We start from the raw sequence: 13,662 nt of genomic DNA on the forward strand, positions 1-13,662 counted from the left end.
TTTTGGTTTTGCAACATAATGCAAAGCAACGCGACATTTTTCTCAATTGTGACTATTTAGTTATCTGTAACTTAAAACAGTTAGAAAAGTAGTAAAAAAAAAATTCAGAAAATGAGATTTAATCTCAATGGGATTTCCTGGTAAAATAAAGGTAAAAAAACAAAACTGAAACTATACTTTTGTCGTATATTGTGATATATATCGTTATTGTGATATAAAATAATTTATATGGTGACATACAATTTTTTCCATATCACCCAGCACTAATGTTTTGTTTGAATAAATTAAGACCAAAGTTGAAAAAAAAAATACGATAATAGTTGGTAAAGTAAATCTGTTCACAAAACTCTTAAACAAATCGTTTAAATTTGATAAAAAGGTGATCTAGTTGCAGACACAACATACCGCAAAAGTAAAACGCCTCTTAAAAAATAAAAGCTGCCTTTTAGAGGGCAACTGCTTTCAAAAATCAATCCTTTTAGCCATATTGTTACGGGGCTTCAATGCAGAAAGCAAGGAAAAATACATTTCAAAATAAAAGAATTATAATTAAAATATGAAAAGGAGATTAACGTTAAAATTCTTGACAGCAAAACATTCATCACACGGATGTGCAAAAACAGTTCTATATATAGGTGAAGAGTTTACACTAAGAAAAAAAAAAAACGAATATGTTTTTACCTCAGGTGATGCAAAGCCTAAATACTCCCAGTCCCACGTTCCACCAGCAAAACTGCCAGAAAGAGAAAAAGAAAAATTAAAAAAATCCATAAACTTAAAGAAAGTGCTGTAAAATTCAGTACTTAGTAGTAGCCATAAGTACCCATAAGAATCCAGAACCATTTGTGCCTGAAATTAAAATGATGTGTGGTTTACCACAGAACACATTTCTGATATTTTTCTGTTACCCTGCTGTCACCATGGGCTCTTATGGGTTAAATATAAGCCTTTTTTTTTTATTTAAGTGTGTTAAGGCACCTGCGCCTGGTGACCTCCGGAGAGTCGTTGGGAGCTACTCCTCTGGCAACTGAGGTGAGGAATTCCTGCCTCTTCTGCTGCACCAGACAAGCAGCACGAATGATCTTGTGGCGAGGTGTCCGCAGGTATGGCCGGTTAACCTTCTGTGCCAGGTCCTCTGTCACCATTTCCAAGTCTGTCTGCAGTCAAAAAGACAAATAGGCAACTCAAACTAAGGGACAAATGTAAGCAAATAAATATAATCAAACAATTAAGTATTTTGTGCACCAAAATATCCTCAAAAATAAGAATACAACAACAATATATTTTAGTTATAGAGCACCCTCTACAGGTCAAATGTGTTTCTTCAGAGCATAACTGATGACTTTGATAACTTGTCAGGCTCTGGCATGTTTTTACGCGTTGTAAACAGCATACCCTGCTGGATTAGAAGAAGTTGACAGCAGTTACACAGATCTTACACTCTGTTGTCATCCTATGTAGTTGTTTTAGGAGCTTTGGGGTTATGAATTAAGATGAAAAAAACAATTAAGACTTAATTACAAAGATCTCATTCAGTTCTGATGCTACAGGGGTAAACAGTGATCTCTCTCCTTTATAGGGGCGATATAGAAGCACACATTCTGTTGCACGCCATTAAATGATGCCAATAATGATATGATACAAAAAAAAATATTTGGAGTCTTAAGAAAAAAAATAACATTCATCTGTCTTTAAAGAAAGTACCCCTCAGACCTGCATAAGTTCATAGATCTCCTTCTTGGTGCTTTTTGGCTCCAGGAAAAACCCATAAGGATAAGAGCACTTGAGTATGCGGCGAGTCTTCAGCAGCTCATGGACCGCATCTTCTATAAATGTGGTGTCGGGTGGGCCTCCTTCTCCTGCAAGACAGGATAAAAACATAACAAAAATGTAAAATACATGATTTATCTTAAAGATAGAAATACTAAACCAACTCCAGCTGCAGTACTCTGTTCTGAACAGCATCAATATTAAAAGGATTCAAAGGTTATTCCAGCCTTTTAGAATTTTGAACTGAGATCTACATAAATATGAACATTTACATTTACAATTTTGTCAAATATATTAAGTATTGGTATAAAATAATATTGAAAACAAGAAGTTTTAATCTTAGCTAAATTATAGGTCATTTTTTTATTGATAAATTAGAAAACAAGGATGTTGTCTGTTCATAGGCAGAATGAACTGTTGTATTTACATCAGATTATGAAAAATTAAAATCTAGAGACATTTTAATTGATGTGGATTGTAGCAAAACTTGACTAGTTAATATTACTTGAACGGATTTGTGAAAGAATCTTGATAAATAATCAAAGTAAAACAGTTTACTAAAATGTTTAGGTAAATATTAAAACTCATCACTATTAAAAAAATAAAACTGGTGTCAAAAATTAATACATTTTTCAAGCATCTCAAGCTGCAGACAATCATTGCTGTGATACTTTATTGTCTAGTAATGCCAAAATAATGCACTGGAAACCCAATATTAGAGCTCCAAGTGGGTTAAGGGGCTTTAATCTGGGGAGCAAATGGATGATATAACAACAATTAACACTCCAGCAATGCGTTCATTTATCATCATAATTATTAGCATTAACCACTTGGTAGCGTTGTGCTGTTTCATTAGCATGTTGTGTGTATAGAGCTGGGGTGCAGATAAATACAGGGGGAATTCTACTACGCAGGAAAATACTATTAAAACACTATTGTGGGTCTAATTTAAAAAGAGCTGGAACTCTTCTACCCATGACAGAGTCAGAATGTCTTCTCAAATATTCAGTCAGCTCCAAATGATTGTTCTTTATTGGTATTCTTTTTTTATGAATTTATTCCCACATTCAATTATATATTTTGCTATACTGTTACACAACAGTTCTCTGGTTAGCGATATATTTGTTTGGTGCTTCAACTCTGATGCACCCTTTGTGGCCTTCTCCCAAATGTTAGCAAACCAAAACTCTATAAGACTATAACAATATATCTAGGCTAAACAGGTAATAAAGAATGAGATATGACTGTAATAAATTTTGCAGTTATTACTGAGTCCACACTTACTTCCTCTGAGTGCTCGACTGAGTTGTTCCATCTTCTCTTTGGCTGTTTTTAACAAGTGATGTTCGAGCTGTTGTTAAAAAATGGGAAAGACATTTGTTGTTGACGGCAAGATTTTTAAGAATCATACATAAATAATTGAAAAAAAAACTAAAAGAGTAAACTCCCAACAATTGGAGCAGTCTATTACAAAATCAAGAGTATTCAAATGTGTGTAAATCCTTAATATAATCAATAATGTTCTAATCATAAGGTACAATGTCTTGAAGACAATAATATAAATTATTATCTTGACAAATAAAAGCAAATCATGTTGAAATGAACAACAATTTCAGTTTTTTTCAGCTGTTTTTTCTGATTAGGAACTAATTAAGTAGTAAAAACAGAAAATTGTGATTCAAATTTGCAGCAGAAACTGTGACTACAACTGTGAAATGAATCTCACACAGATGGCAAATCTAAGCTTGCAGGTTTTACCTGGTAGCTGTGCTCGTGGTTCTTGAAGCGCGTGTAGTAATGCATGAAACGGTCCAGCTCCTGGAAGCTCTTGTGCTTCTTCTCCGCCTGCGAAAACAGTGACCATAAAAAGTCACAGGTAATGAACTCCGGGGCGCCGTGTTCCCGCTCGCCGTGTTCTCATTAAGGTCAGGATCACTGAATTCAAGATGCATTTTGGAGGAAATTGAGTTTTGATGTTTAAGCATGTTAGAGAAGATTGACAATGTGTTTTAAAACTCAAATTTATTTATTTTCCTTATGGACTAAAAAATGTAAAAACAAAGTCTTGTAAACCAATCATTACTATAGATGCATTTAATAATTGAATTATCTCATATTTTTATGATGAGAAAGTTGATTTGAGGATATGAGCTGGTAGGTTTACAGATAAATGAGGAGTGCAGTCAGATGCTGTAAACATGTCTGCAAAAACACACCAACACAAGGTGCGTTTTAATAGCTATCACTCCAGGCTATATCAATTAAAGATGGACAATAGAACACATTTTGAGTTCTAAGGTTACAAAGTGAGCTAATTACTGCTCAGTGGTTCACCTTTTATCCCTGCCTGAGGCAATAATATTCACAAATCACAGAAGTATACTAATAAAAGTGTGTGAACCATGGTTGGACTCGGCAAAACACAAACAATTACTAAAAAAACTCGCTTTCCTGCTGCATCACCTGGATTGCTAGAGAACTATAAACCTCTATCAAAGAATTTCAAAATAAAACGTGGCATTTATAGACATTCTCCCACAGTCCAATCGTATACCTCTTCTGTCATCTCCTTGGACTGCTCCTCCACCTGCTGGATGACTTCATAGCGCGTGCAGCGATAGTATCCTCCCGTCGAGGAGCTGTGCTTTTTCCACTCCTCCATGCAGATCCAGCAAAAGTCATATTTACACTGCAGGGAGAAGAACAGAGAGGTTCTTCAGTTCTGTCATATTGACAGAAGCTAAACTGATCAACAGTGTTTTGTAGTCACACCTTTACATTCTTAAGTTTAGGTAACGGAAAGTTTAATGTCATAAGATTGCTGTGTTGTGTCCAAAATATGTATATTTAAAATATTGATATGATAGTTTTATTTTCCCTGTTTTATTGAACTGGTGATTGTACCTTATTGCAGACATTTCACTTTAACAACTCCTAAAAATTCCTAGAAAAAAATATTTTTGTAGGGATTTTGGCTCAATACCTGCAGGATCTCATGCATATAGATAAAAAATAATTAGGACCATCATGTGATTAATTTTTTGTACAATTAATTAACCAATCTATTTCAATGTAACTTAATAGTTGCTGTAGTCTTATTTTGAGGTATTTTAATTTAAATGTGACAATGTAGAGAAGTAAAAGATCCAAATACAATTTAAAAAGTAGCTTTATGAAGTTTGTTATTATAACAGGCTTCCAACCTTTAATTTTAAACCATTGAGGGGTTTTATTTCCAATAATGAACAATTACAAAAAAAAAACATTCACTCTAGAGTGCTCTAGTTTATCACATAAAAAAGTAGCTCTCAGAGAAATCCAAAGAATAATTACCACAAACCTCTTAATAATATATCCTATTAATGGTGACAATCCATATTTTAATATTTGATGCAATATGCGCTCCGTGTACCTGATTCATTTATGTTGTACCATAGATCAGGTGAATACTCAATTCTGATTGGCTGCTGGGTGTGGATTATAATATGATAATGCACACCTAAAAAAGAAGTTCCGGTCACACGGCCCACATGTTCTGTATCACTGCGCAGGCTTCTGTAAACATACTTTTGTGTCATTTTCAGGACAAAAACAGTCAGTAAGAGGTGAACTTTCTCTTTGAACTGATGTTTTATTTTGTGACGATCAGCATTTATATCGTTTTCCTTTTGGAATGTGAAGGAGTTCATATTGACAAATGACAACAAGCCACATCATGTATCAAATAGTCTGCTTTATGTGAAAAAGTGATTTAAACTCAAGAAGTAAGAAGAATAAAGTACTAAATATAGATTGAATATTCATTTCTTTGTAAATGACCAGGGTATAAGCGTGATAATACCCTTCAAAGTGTGCGTTAGGAGAAATTAACGCACTTTGCGGAAGCAACTGTCCTCTGCTTTGCGTCAGGCGGTTCAGGCCTCCGCGTCACTCCATCGGGTATTATCCTTTATATTACGAACACCTTATTGGGCGTGGCGTTGTTTGTGGTTAATTCCACAAAGAACTCCAAAGTCGCACATTGATGACATCACAGCAGAGAAAACTTCCAAACATTTTAAGTGGTCTGATTGCTTTGTATTGATGATCAAATTCAAGAAACATGTATATTAAATGCTTCAGTTTTAAACTAAACAACATTTGAATAAAAAAAGAATATATCATGTCAGTATTTTTCCCTCTATCCTTCTATTTTACGTTGGTATTTCCAAAATAAATAATGAAATAGCAGCAGGTTTTATCTTCCAACAAAATGGGACATTTTTTTGTTAATGAAAATATAAAAGGCAGAAATAAAAAAAGCACGTCTTTCAACATATCCTTGTTTAATTATTTAATCAACAACAAACAATGCAGGTTTGACAAAAAAGGAATAAATGAAAACGAGATCAGAAGATGTGAATGATGAGAGCAGAAAAGCTTCAAAGTCCTCCTGTCAGCCGTTCCATTCAGTAAAGGGGAGAATATACAAGAGGCTCTTTGTAATATTAGCCAGGTTTCACAAAAGCAGCTGTTTGAACTTACTGTGAGCACTCCGAGCCTTCTCCCACTAAAGGGACTAAAAGGGCTACATTTAAGAACACCAAGTACCTCAGATAGTAGAGAACAAGAAAATACTACAGTACTGTAGCCAGGTCGATGTAATTTCACTTTACAAGTCTAAGAGGACGTCTCCGTGGGTGAGAAGTTGGCTGAGAAAGCACAAAAAAGTTGTCATCTCTGTTGTCTTGGAAACACTATGTTTACACAGTACTTCAGAAAAACCAATACAACATCTCTGAATTGGGGGTGTTAAATGGAAAGACAGAGGCACAAAAAGATGGCAATTAAAATGGAGAGTCTTGAGATGAAAAAGAAAAAAAAAGTGTGACACTAGACGAGATGGAAGAAAGCAGCAGCGAAAAGACAAGGGTTTCTTGGCAACATTAAATCCAATGTTTCCAAGCAACCGGGGGCAAAGCCATTTCTTAGGAGGTAATAACAGGTCAAGATGCTCAGTGCACTCCATGGCTCTCAGCTTGTGAAAGCGGTTACTTTATTTTTAAATCAGCTCAATTTTTGTCTGTCTTGTTAACCTGTAGTCAGTAACAGTGTCACACAAAGGGAGATCAGAGCTTAACGACAAAAACCTGTCTGGTGCTTTTATTTTTTTTGGCTAAATTAAAAAAGTATGTTGGGTATTTTGTAAAATATTCATACAAAACTCACCTTAGCACACTGCATATGATTGCAGCCTTCATTTTTCTGTATCGGAGACTTGCAGTTGGCACAGGGTTTGGAGTTGGTCAGCAACCATAAGCAGTTAGCTGCATCCTCGTACGCTTCGCTCACACCGGCCACTGCAAGAGAGAACACAGCCGGAATAAGAATGACTATTACCTCTGCATGAATACAAGCCGCTGTACCGAGTGAGACCTTTTCTAATGAGTGTCTTTTTTTGTATTATTGATAACATCTGCCAAGATGCCCTCCCACCCCCTGACTCTCTCACAATGAAAACACACAAAGGGAATACTTCCACAACTAAATCACTGGTTTTATCCTTTATCTGTTACTTGTAGAAAGTTTAGTTTCAACCATATATATATGATTTTATCAACCACAAAACTTTCTGAACTTTGTTTTATCTCAAAGCGTAACACTAACCACACAGTTCAACTAAAGACACACTCAGTTACAATGAGGGAACAAGCAAAAGTAACACGTTTCCTAGTACTAATTTAATACTAGGAACAATTCAAGTGTTTCACAAGAACTTCTATTTTTAAGTTTAAGTGAACACTGACTATTTACATGTCTGTATGCACAAACTTAACAGAATATTTTTCTTGTAAAGGGGGAAATAAAAAAGCTTTCTTCAATATGTATTGTAAAGATTTTTTTTTTACAAATAAGGCAATCAATTAAGCTTTGTTTAAGGGTTTTATAGTTCTAAAATCTTGTATTTATGTAAAAAAATGCTAAAACTAAATTTTTAGGGTAAAATAGTCCAGGAGGATTTTTTGCATTAATTTAAAAAAATATAATTGTACGACTTCATTCAGTATCCACACAGAAAATTCCTAGTTGTTGGTTTTGAATACTTTTCAAACTATTAGCTACAACTTTTTAAAGTAACGAAAAAATATAAAAAACAATATGGCTGTATTAAATGCATAGTAGTGAAATATAGCTGCGCTGGCACAAAAATAGTTCTTCATTATTGCAGAAAATAAAAAAAAATAAAAAAAAACTTCTGCAAAACCATTTTTAAAAATATTTTCCAATGCATCTGTTCTGTTTCTACTTTGTCTCGATTGTTTTGCTCAGTTCAATACTCCAACAAATATTAATAATAAAGACTTTTTTGTTAATACTCACGTTCCTGAGGTTTCATTTCTGAGACTTTCTGCAGCCACAACTTCCAGGTCTCACAGTCACACGGTTCATGGGCCTCACCCTGACATTCCCTGATTCACATCAGACAGATAATGGGTCAAACTGGGTGGAAATCCAGACCAATGCATGTAAAAACTTAAACTGACACAGATAAGATTGTAAGTTCCTAATAAACCCATTAACCAGTTAAAAGAACTTACTATTGAAGTGAAATGTGTTGCTGTGTAACCATATCACACTAGAGGAGGGAGTCCCAATTTACTGACTCATAAGACTTCAAAATCCTTCAAACTTTTGAATATCAAATGTACATTAAAATCCTTTACTTTTTATATTTCTACATATAAAAGAATAAATAATAGATGGTGTACTTTTAATAGACTATATCCAAATGACATCCCTACCTAAAAAAACTACTAAAAAAACTATATCGTGTGCAACTTTCCAGTGCCCTGGATTGTAACAGCAATTTGGAAATTTGGACACCATGCTCACCTTCTTTTTTTATGGCATATAAGACGTCACTGATTTCACCAAGTCAGAAACCTACTAAATATGAGTATTTTACAAATCCTGTGGTGAAATATTGGATGGTTTAAAAAATATACATGCATTTTTATTTCACTTGATAAATCATTCAAGTGCAATGCATTGTGGTCTATCTAGCCTTGATGCACACCGTTTTTTTTGGCAGACTTTGAGAAGTTTCTTGGGCACTGGATTATATAGAGTACTAAGTAATGAATAGTGAAGAATTTCTATTTAGTATTTGTTTACATTAAAGCCTTTTACAGCCACAGTCAGTCATTCATGTTCCATCTCATTTAGATAGTTTTACCTCCACTCAGGTGTTTTAAGCTAATTTGGGATTTAGCTAATGTATTGGCAACAAATTAGCTGTTTTGGCTAAACTAGACATGTTTCCAGTTGTTTAAGCAAATTTAGCATTTAGCTAAAAGTTAAGAAACATGCTAGCTTTTTCTTTGAGCTGTTTTAGCATTTAGCTGTTATTTTAGCATAATACGAGCTCATTTAGTTAATTTTACATCTTTTAAGGTTTTTTAAAATAATTTCAGATTTGGCTATTTTTTTTTTAGTTTCATCCTAGTTTTTCAGTGAAATTATTAGTTCAGTTAAAATTTTAGCTTTACGCTAGCTGTTTTGGCAAAATAATACAATCTTTCAGTTTTTTAGGCTAACTTTGAGGTCAGATAATATTTTTGCTGTATGCTAACTGTTTCTGCTATTTTAGGTTGTTTCTGAATTTCCTCTCTAACCCCTAACCACTAAAAAACTATATAGTGTGGGACTATATAGTGCCCTTGATTTTAATGGCAATTCGGACACAATGCTCACTACTTTGTTGTGTTTTTTCTAAACGCCGGATATGACATCACCAATTTCAAGTAGAAGAAGACAAGAACATAAGTCAAAATCGAATCAATACGAACATTTCCCAATGTTTATTTACAATTATACTGTGTTCTGATAGTGAAAATGTGGATGGCTTATTAAAAAACTACATTTAAACACGTTTTCTTTAGCTCAAAATTGTTTGACCGCAACGTATTGTAATCTATATTCGCTAATCTAGTGAGCATCGATGCAGGCTAGTGTTTCGCAAAGACTTTTGGGAAATTTCTAGTGCACTAGATTTTGGAATTAGTAGATTTGGACAGCACTACAAAATGGTGAACGCAGTAAATAAAGCACCTTATAGTGTGTAGGGAGGGAATTCGGACATAGCTTTAGACTTTCCTTCAGTTTCTCAGGCTAATTTGGCATTTAGCTAATATTTTAGCAAGCTATCAGGTTCAGCGTCTTTAGCTCTTAGTTTCAGCATTTATCAGCTATCAGCTCTACCATCTTCAGCAGCCAAATTCAGCTTACAGCATTCACACTGCCATGCTAGACTCTAGACAGACCATCAAGAACAACGTGGGACACTGAACCACTGAACCTACAACTTACATAAACCTGCTAGACTGCTCTACCTCAGCAATATCTACCTACATCTCTCATGGTCTCATAAACACATTACTATTGAAATTACCCTAAATACTGACCAGCAGAAGAGGTGACCTTTGCCACAATCAACAGCAGGGGCCCGGAGCATAGGGAAGCTTAGCGAGTCCCTTGTAGCCGTTCCGGGTCCCTGGTGGTTTAATCGTACAGCTCGCTCACATCCAGCCACAGGACACCACCGGATTGCAGGGTTGTTTTCAACAAAAGCCTGTTAGGAGAAGAAGAAGCAGAGATGGTTGAAATAAGTCAGAAGTTCATCAACAGATCTCTTCTTAAATTTCTGATGAGAATTTAAAAGCTGTTAAAATGACCTGAAATGAATTAATAAATCTTTTTGAAAATGAATATATTTAATTATTCATCCCTAATGAGGGTTTATTTAACTCAAATAAATATTAAAACTAAATCAGTTTAAAAATTAAACTTCTTTTTTGAATTACTAACCACTAAACCACTTAATTTGGAAAAATACACTGCCTGGCCAAAAAAAAAAAGTCGCCACCAAAAAACAGGGTCATACACTCCAATACGTAACTTTTATTGTTTGTGTTCCAAGTGTCCAAACTGGAAACATCTAATCTGTGCATTTTAGGTAGACTCAATATCTACCAACTACTTAATGTGAAGATGTAATTCTTGATATAAAACATTTAGATTTTCCTTTTCTTTTTGAAGCAGTAACACTTTATGATGACCCAAGTTGAAAACTGTGCTTGAAAGGCAGGTATGACACTTCATTAAACATATTCATGTAATATAGAAAGTCAAATTTGTTCTTAAATCTCCTCTTTAACTGAACCCTTTTCCATTTATTTATGATTCAAGTATTCAAAAAATACCTAAAGAGTGTTTCTATGAATCCAGAATGCTTAGCTGCTAAGTAAAATAGTTGCACCATAAGTTATATTTCTCAAGTGTTAACTTTAGCTTCATGTGCAAGTTAATTTTAGCACTTTCTATTAAGGTACAAGACTTCTTTGCTTTGATGGGAGGACCTCTTCTGTTCTATATAAACCTGTTGGAACTGTGAAGAAGCTGCATGTGTACCTTAATATCAAACTGGAGATAGCGCTTGTCCATCTCTCTGGATACCACACTCTCGATGACTTCTACTGGCACGAGCTGGTAACAGTCGTAGGCGGGGCAAAAAATGTTGTGGGCTTCTCCTTCTTGAATTTTTAAGTTTAGAAACCTTCAAAAAGTAAATAATTATAAGTAGTCATTAACAGTAACATCAAATAATTACAAAAAAAGACTTGAACACTGGCATGATGAGAACAAAAACACTATCCATCCATTTGCAGAACACGCTAAAATCCCTCTCAAGGTCACAGGGTTGCTGGAGCCTATCCCAACTGCTGTTGGATAAAGGCGGAATACACCCTGGGAAGCTTGCCAATTTGTAGCAGGGAAACAGAAAAACTAGTTTAAGGCAAACTGAAACATGACTTACCCTTCCCAGCATGCTCGGCAAAACTCATGGCCACAGGACATGTCGACGGGTTCCTCAAAGACAGAGATGGAAGACATGCAGATCCCACACTGAAAACAAAACACATTGATTGGTCAACATGAAGTATTTTGTCTTCAGAAAAAAAAACAATATAAAAGGGTCATAAACCTGTTTTTTCAATAATTAGAAAAAACACTTATTTCCAAATTTAAACCTATATTTTTAGAGCCACTATTCATACACATTACTGCTTCTTTTTATTTTCACATTCCAATATCTAAAAATACTCATAACTAAAAGGAATAAAATATTTTTGTAATAGAGGTCTTATTTAAAAATATTTTTTTTTTTAAATATGAATGAACAGTTAATGGAGTAACATAAATGTGTAAGTACTACAACTGTGATGACACAGCAGTTGAGCTACTGATAAAAAGTTGACTACAATGACAAAGAGAGGTCTTAATGGCCACAGAAAAGACAAACAGATGGCAGTGTACCTCAACAGTGCATGAATTGATCAGTGAATTTATGGGCACAAACAACTATAAGCTTTAAACAAGCACTCAAATAGCCTCAGTCAATATAAACAGGGGCGCTGTAATGTTAGGAACTGTGTTTGCATTCAGTACAGTAATTCAGCTACATTGTTTTATTTCCAGTCACTGACAATAATTATCAAAACTGTTATATTTCATATATATTACAATCCTCTGTGAGAAGCAAAAGATGAGGGATGTAAAATACAAAAGAGTAGGAGCTAGGAATTATTGAGAGTAAAGTTCCCTGTTACATTTTTGGGTTTCTGTTGTAGTTATTTCAGTGTAATGACAAAATATTGCCTAAAAGCATTACTGAAGCAAAACCCTTCAAGTGTATTTGAAAAGCCTCTTAGAATATTGCAAAATAATAAAAGATAGGTGCTTTATCTGTAGGATAACCAAGCAGACTCAAGATCAGGTCACTAATACAATCCTAAAGAGTATAAAATAGGCAGTCAATAATGTGATTTCAGTGCCACACAGAACTGCTTTTGACCGCGGTTGCTCGTCAACATTCAGAAAATGTTCAAACTGTTCTAGATAACAGAAAAGACTGCATCATTAAGGCCCTCAGCTCTGTTGTCACCTTATCTTCTGTAATTCATTTGATAGCATTGTTGGCAGAGGACAAAAGCAAAAGAAAGAGCTGATGGGAGCTGCTTGTAATTTGAGTTCATGACTGAAAGCTGTGTTCCAGCTCATTTACAAGCTTTGCCAGTAGAAGACACTACATCTCAGCGGTTATATTAACATGGTCTCACTTTTAGATTTCCTTAGTTTTGCTTATCTTCGAGCATGCTTTAGTTCATATTTTCAATTCTGTCGTACCATTTTCAAAGATCATTTTGAGGCTAAATAGAAACCCTAATTATCTTACAGCACATGTAAGGCCCGCGGGCCACATCTGGCCCACCGTGTTTTTATATCCGGCCGTCAAGATCATTTTATATTATTGTTATTAATGGCCCAGCAAAATGTAGTGCTGGTAACATGTCATCTACAGATCCCATAATGCAGTGCTTCAGCTAACTTCTACTAGCTTTCATGACGTCGAAGAGAAAAAGTTGATTGATTCTGAAAAACAGCCTTTAAGAAGCAGAATAAATGTTTACTGATGTTACTGGTAAACCCGTGTGTCTCATTTGGGGAGCAAATGCTGCTCTAATTAAATAATCTAATCTAAGACAATAGATACACACTTTGCTGCGAAATGTTTTTATTCTTTTAACATTCACTTTATTTCTAACTAGTATAATTTTGATAAGATATATTTTTATCTGGAGAAAAACACAAGTTATTTAAGGTTTAAGTTGACTTTGTCCAGAATAATGTTTTCTGTCTATTTTTATTTATTTTTTTATTTTTTTTAAGTTAAGTTTTAAAAGTTTTGTTTTAGTTTGTCAAATAAAAGCTCATCCTGTTCGGCCTTCAGCCTGTTTTGGATTTCGGCTCCCTGAGCCATCGAGTTTGACACTCTTGCTTTACAGAGACCAT

The 13,662-nt window shown here is 34.6% G+C and overlaps 1 protein-coding gene across 3 annotated transcripts in view; it reads right to left on the minus strand.

The window, feature by feature from the left end:
- The window catches only part of LOC112143438 (ankyrin repeat and IBR domain-containing protein 1), a 38,152-nt gene that overhangs the window by 11,181 nt on the left and 13,309 nt on the right, over positions 1 to 13,662 (minus strand). For all 3 annotated transcript variants that reach the window (XM_024267398.2, XM_024267396.2, XM_024267397.2), the window contains exons 7-17: positions 11,627 to 11,715; positions 11,221 to 11,365; positions 10,215 to 10,381; positions 8,131 to 8,219; positions 6,979 to 7,109; positions 4,325 to 4,459; positions 3,529 to 3,615; positions 3,055 to 3,121; positions 1,714 to 1,859; positions 979 to 1,157; positions 682 to 733 (exon numbers count right to left, since the gene is read on the minus strand). In XM_024267398.2, coding sequence (XP_024123166.1) covers positions 682 to 733; positions 979 to 1,157; positions 1,714 to 1,859; positions 3,055 to 3,121; positions 3,529 to 3,615; positions 4,325 to 4,459; positions 6,979 to 7,109; positions 8,131 to 8,219; positions 10,215 to 10,381; positions 11,221 to 11,365; positions 11,627 to 11,715 — 1,287 coding nt within the window. The remainder of the gene's footprint in view (positions 1 to 681; positions 734 to 978; positions 1,158 to 1,713; positions 1,860 to 3,054; positions 3,122 to 3,528; positions 3,616 to 4,324; positions 4,460 to 6,978; positions 7,110 to 8,130; positions 8,220 to 10,214; positions 10,382 to 11,220; positions 11,366 to 11,626; positions 11,716 to 13,662) is intronic.

The sequence above is a fragment of the Oryzias melastigma genome, linkage group LG16 (genome assembly GCF_002922805.2).
Source record: "Oryzias melastigma strain HK-1 linkage group LG16, ASM292280v2, whole genome shotgun sequence".
Classification (NCBI taxonomy): domain Eukaryota; kingdom Metazoa; phylum Chordata; class Actinopteri; order Beloniformes; family Adrianichthyidae; genus Oryzias; species Oryzias melastigma.